The 6,202-nt window shown below is 38.9% G+C and overlaps 1 protein-coding gene across 1 annotated transcript; it reads left to right on the top strand.

Annotated features, from left to right (window-relative positions):
- Nucleotides 1-293: 293 nt before the first annotated feature.
- vamp5 (vesicle-associated membrane protein 5) lies at nt 294-6,202 on the top strand. Its single transcript, XM_037259867.1, has 3 exons — nt 294-534; nt 3,947-4,087; nt 5,641-6,202. The coding sequence occupies exons 1-3, from the start codon at nt 532-534 to the stop codon at nt 5,782-5,784; spliced, it is 288 nt and encodes a 95-aa protein (XP_037115762.1). The 5' UTR covers nt 294-531; the 3' UTR covers nt 5,785-6,202.

Here is a 6,202-nt window from a genome sequence, read left to right as displayed (position 1 = left end):
AAATCCGCAGTAGATTGTGAAAGACTGATTGAAAATAAGTCTTACCTAGTGGTAGCCATCTTGAGACAGAACCTCATTTGAACTAGCTTTAGCTATTTCACCTATCTTCGGTCGCATCACAAAATAAAACCGTAATTTCTCCCACCTAATTATAGGTATATATTTATATTTATGTCGCGAAAAAAATGTCCAATTATAAAAACAAAACAAACGAATGAACAACCAACCTCTTTTGAGTGTTTGGCCGATCGCATGAGAATTTCCAAATTTCCGAGGTTATATGAATGCATCTGTCAAACAGTCTCGGGTGTCAGCAAGGGCTGCTACCCGAACCAAGTTAAGTAGGCAGACCTCCGAAAGAAAGTTGAGCAGAGGGAAGGGGAAGTCGCGCGGTCTTCGTAAAACGCGAGTTTCTTGCGTTACTTCCTGTTCCCAGGGCTGTTATAAAGCTCCTCGCGAGCAATAAATGCAGTGGATCCGGTGACAGCTGCCGCATCGCCCCAGCCACCACGCACAGACGCGACAGACGAAATGGTGAGTGGCTGTCAGTCGTTTACAGGTTGCTGTACCTGTCGTCTCACGCCAAGGACACTTCCGTTTGTTGGGGAAAAACAAAGGCTTCTCAAGTCCCTTCGATGACTGTTAATCTTGATCTTAATCTATTAAGAGTAACATAAATTAAAAAAGTTAAACTTTTTAACAATAGCGTCATCGTTTGGTATTTAAACACATTAAAAAGGGAGGACTTCAAGATTCACTGTAAGTGTTCGTTTTGTATTTCTAATCTTAAAATAGTTTTCAAGAATCTTTACACCAATTGTCACCTCAAAAATACTCAGTTCTTCAAGTGTCATAATAGTGGTCACACATACAGTAACGTAGTAGGCCTAAGTCCTCGTCATCTAAACAGTGCTGTTATGATTAAATTCAAATTAAATTAATAGGATTTCATATTTTAAAACAAACCGTTGTTAAAGGATGTTAAATACAACTCAATGACACATTAAAAACAACAATAGCAATCATCTAAACCCTGCAGTAATGATTAAATTCAAATTTAATGAATATAATTTAATATTTTAAAACAAACTGTTGTTAAAGGATGTTAAATATAACTCAACGACACATTAAAAACAACAATAACAATCATCCCAACAGTGCAGTTATGATTAAATTCAAATTTAATGAATATAATTTAATATTTTAAAACAAACCGTTGGTCAAGGATGTTAACTATAACTCAACGACACATTAAAAACAACAATCACAACAACAACAAAAATACAAATACCTGCATTCGAATGAATTTGATTGAATTTTATGTTTCAAAAGTTGTAAATTTGATTTGTATTTAAATCAGTCATTCTTTCGCATACCACTGGAGAAAGCCACTTGTGGTACACATACCACACTTTGAGATTAACTGTTCTAAAATGATAGAAAAAGTTAAAAAGTTGGTTTACGAAGTCTGATGTGCTTACTTTCAATGTTTTTTTTTCTGGCATTTGTACTTGGCTTGAGATTTCTTTTTCTGATTACTTTTTTTCCCCTTGTAGTCACTCATTTGAAATCATATCTGTATATCATATCTCAAAACAGACTTGTTGCTTTTTTCAACTGACACGATGTTGAAAAAAAAAAAGTAAATAGCGAGAGGTAAAGTCAATTGTAGTTGAAATTTTGATTGCTTGTGTTTGGATGATTGGAATCTTGGGAACAAGGCAACAGATACGATGATCCCAACCATGACCTTTTGAGGAGAATGGTTTGATGTGTTCAATGACAAGAGTTATCCGTGACAACAAATGCAAAAATTCTCTAATCTGAAGAAAAAAAAAAATTACAACTTTTTTCCCAATTGTGATCATTGGCTAATTCAGCATTTCTTTGTTACTCGTTAACGTTAGCAAAGCTATGTCTTGTGTACTTTCTTCTCGGTATATGACCTGTTTGAAAAGAGAGAAACGATTTTGCGTGCCATTAAGTTGTAGCAAGTTATCCAACTGGTTGTTGCATATAAATGACTGCAGAAATTCATTTTTACTTTCGATTTTAGATGGATAGCTTCTACTTTGTTTTTTACACAAATACCATTTACTTTAAGTCGCATGTGCGTACTTTTGCCACCTCTGCTTTCATTCAAGAATGATTCTTAATACTGTTAAGTTATAAGACTGATAATACGAGTCACACTCGGATAGTCACATTCCATCCCGTCAGAGGCATGAAATAACATGATGTGGGTGTGGTTTCCCCTGGACTCACAGCATTATATCAGGTAATGTTGGCAGAATTGAGCAAGGGAGGAAGGAAAGGAAGGAAGCAAGGAGGCGAACTGGAATGGGCAGCAGTTCCCATGTTAAGATGCTGCCAGCTTCAATTAAAACAGACTATTGTTCTTTTACTGCCGCCTACGGTAACCTAATGGGGAAAAATGGCAACATGTGGGCTTGGATTCACTCCATCCTGACAATCATAAGCGTCAGGTTTACTTGTGCTGGCCGGTGCCGTCGGTTTTTTGCAGGAAATGACACTGAATTATGAACTGTTTTGCTGCTCTAGTTTCCTGTCACTGTCAACTTCTAAGATGTCAGCTTCCTCTCTTTCTCACAATGCAGATGTCAAAGGTTCCTTGTACTAATTACACTTTCAGTGCAAGTTTTTGGGAAGACAAGACAGCCCCTCACCTGTTGTTAACATTGTGCAGGGGTGTGAGAAAACTAATTTGACTTCATTTTGGTTTTATGACATTACTAGTTCCTTTTAAGCTTTACTTTTTAATCAACATTAGTAAGGCCCAACAGTCGTAATTTCAGCTTCATGCCTTTGTGTTGATGGGAAAGTTATTTCTGTCTTCTTTTCTACCTCAACTTAATTTAAAACCTAACTCGGGGTAAATAAAGTTTTCTCAGTCTGAATCGGAATTATGATTGCGGCTACAAGAGAATTCTTCAGAAATATATTTGCTGAAACCGACTGTCATGAAGGGTTGGGCGATGGATGGAGCCTATTTTAGCGACATCATTGTCTGGAACATTCTTGAACTGTTAAAGAATAAAGTCAATTTTCTTTTTTTTTTATCACACATTGGATGTTTCAAAACGGGTTCACAATCAAAAGGTTTGAATCCTGGCTCAAGCCTTCATGTACAGAGGACCAAAAGTGCTAAAATTAAATAACTAAATACACCATGAAATATTTAATTAAAAATTATGAAGTCATTAATTCATGAAATGTTTCATTTATTAATTAAATAGGGAATTAAATATCCATCCATCCATTTTCTGAACCGCTTAGTCCCCACGGGGGTCGCGGGAGTGCTGGAGCCTATCCCAGCCGTCATCGGGCAGTAGGCGGGGGACACCCTGAACCGGTTGCCAGCCGATCGCAGGTCACACAGGGACAAACAACCATTTGCACTCGCACTCACACCTAGGGACAATTTGGAGTCTTCAATCGGCCTACCAAGCATGTTTTTGGGATGTGGGAGGAAACCGGAGCGCCCGGAGAAAACCCACGCGGGCCCGGGGAGAACATGCAAACTCCACACAGGGAGGGCCGGAGGTGGAATCGAACCCGCACCCTCCTAACTGTGAGGCGGACGTGCTACCCAGTGCACACCGAGCCGCCCAGGGAATTAAATAAATTGAGCAAATAAATAAATGTGCCATTAAATACGGCATTAATTAATTAGATAGATGTCTCATTAATTAAATGATTAATGTCAATGATTCAATTTAATTAAATGATTTCAATGATTATAGGGAAATGTGTGTGTGTGTATATATATATATATATATATATATATATATATACATATTGTAAAATAATTTCTCTATTTCATTAATAAAATGTTCATGTTCCGTGTTGCAGTGTGTTATTTGTCAAGTGAGAAGACTAACCTGCTGTGTGTCTCTATCGCCCACATTGTGTGTTTGCAAAACAGAATGGGAAAAGCCGATTGCAGCAGGCCCAGGAGGATGCGGAGGAGGTGAAGGACATCATGCTGGACAATTTGAACAAAGCGGAAGAGCGATCTGGAAAACTGGGTGACCTGGAGGACAGAGCTGATGAGCTGCTAAGAAAGGTTGGCAGGCTGTGTTCCCAAAAGTCGCCACTATTTATTTTGATTCCACTTTTCGTGTGTGGAATCCTATTGGTTAGTGACAGGGATCCAAAAGGGGACAAGTCAAATTGATTGTTTATAAATACACCTTAGGTGGAGCAAGAGAGGGAAAACAAATGTACAATTTACATCCTGATTGTGCTTTATGGTGCTATTTTTGGAGAGGTATTTCCTTTTGTTGAGATGAATGAAGTGAGCGGGTCTCCCTGGGTATAACCGAGCGAGTGCAGGACATGCCATGAGGCCGGTGTTTGGCCAGGGGTCAAAGTGAGGGTCACATCGTTCCCACATAACCATGATAGACGACGTTATGTCACAATATAGGACGGGGTAGATTTGCTTTTACACTTAAAGACTTTTTGAGATCACATGGAGCTCCTGGGGTTTCCCCCCCCCCCCCCCCCCCTTCAACTCTACCGTGGCTCCAATAACTCTTGTTCACGGGTATTATTATTTTAGAATAATCTCAGCACCAGGGCATAGCAGTAACTTTACTCAACACTTGTGGGGTTTTTTACAACTAAAATCAGTTCACAATGTGTCTTGATAACGTGTGTGAAGCACCATATTTCTTACTGCCTGTAATTAGCCCATTTGAGAAGGTAGCCCTGTCTCATGCCTGGAGAGCTTGCTCCATAAAGTTAGCCAATGGCAAGCCTGGATATTGTTACTATGACGACCAGGGTTGGGACTCGACAACTTCTTGTGGTCGCAAAGCCAAAGATATTAAAAGCTGTTTCACATGTGGAGGCATCATTTCACATATAGTGTGGCTCTCCTTGCCAACAGGTCAGGGCATTTCAGAAGAGAATAAAAGAGAGCTCTTGCCTATTAGTTAGTAGATTTGATCAAAAGGCTAACTTTGTTCTTTGAACTAGTTGCAATGATGATTAACCTCAAACTGTATATTGACGTCTTTGCTAGCTTAAAGAAAACATTAAGATAAACTCAAGTTGCTCTTTAATCTGTTTCTGACTTTTTAATTCAGAAGAGTTAATCATTTCTTTAAGCATGTCTGTAAAGGCAAATCTGTTCTGGCCCTTCTGTCCATTCTTGGTTAATGATTTTTGTCTAATTTGAGTAAATTTGACAGTTGTCTTCTGTGCGCATACATCAAATCATTGGCCATTGGTATGATTTATAAGATGAACAATTGATTCCGGGATGGGTGGGTCTGTTGGTTCAAGCTGCTGAGGGATTGGAGTTGGTACAATGTGATTTAGGGCTGAGAAAATGGCATTGTGAGTCATGCATTTGGGGGGGGGGGGGGGGGGGTGTATTCAATATCGTCATCTTCAACTACTGCGCCGGGTAAGAAAAAAAACCCTGGTCGGAACATCTTTCATTAGATTTCCCTTGAATTGTGTCAGACTGTTTCTGGTTAAATGTTGCACCATTTTTTGGTCAAAAGCCCAGTTTGTGTGCTTTCCCAACTCTTCCAGCAACAGGTCTTTGTTTCCTGGTGAAATGCTAAATAAATGTAACATATTATGTCTCTCTATGTTTTCATCCAGAGTAAAACTTTTGAAAAGAAATCCAACCAGGTGAAGGAAAAAACAAGATGGAAGAATAAGAAGGTGAAAATAGTGTTAATTGCAGTTGCAGTTGTGGTGGCCCTCATCGTAGTCGGACTCATCATATACTACAGCACAACATAACACACGCCTGCCTGGATAGGTGGAAAGTGACACCGTGGGACTGCACAACCTGAATGTGGACTCAGATAAAAAAAATAAGTCCAGAAGCTTTTTACCTGAATGGTGAAGTCTGCTTATTCTGAGTTTAGGTGTATTTATGGGACTGTCTATCAGTCTCACTCATTGGTAAGAGATTATGGTACCATTAATAGCTGCTTCTTTTCTTTTTCCACAAGTTGTTTCGATTACGTTACATCCAGTCCACATTGAAAAGAAAAATGCCAACACTCATTTGACTAATTTAAGCATTTTTTTGCTACAGGCCTGTTTCAATTGCCCACACTTATGTAGAAAGCAGATTTGTGTTTTGAATTAAACACAATTAACTGAGTTTTTGTAAGGTATCAAATGACTCGCTGCATAAACTGTTGACAGCAAA

This window comes from Syngnathus acus, chromosome 9, assembly GCF_901709675.1.
Source record: "Syngnathus acus chromosome 9, fSynAcu1.2, whole genome shotgun sequence".
NCBI classification, from domain to species: domain Eukaryota; kingdom Metazoa; phylum Chordata; class Actinopteri; order Syngnathiformes; family Syngnathidae; genus Syngnathus; species Syngnathus acus.
The sequence above is the reverse complement of the archived record's forward strand: the minus strand, read 5'-3'. Positions and strand labels throughout refer to the sequence as shown.

What these genes read in the sequence shown, in the direction of transcription:
- vamp5 (XM_037259867.1), top strand. An exon ending in CTGATGAGCTGCTAAGAAAG is followed by an intron (nt 4,088 to 5,640) that starts GTTGGCAGGCTG and finishes GTTTTCATCCAG; the next exon opens with AGTAAAACTTTTGAAAAGAA.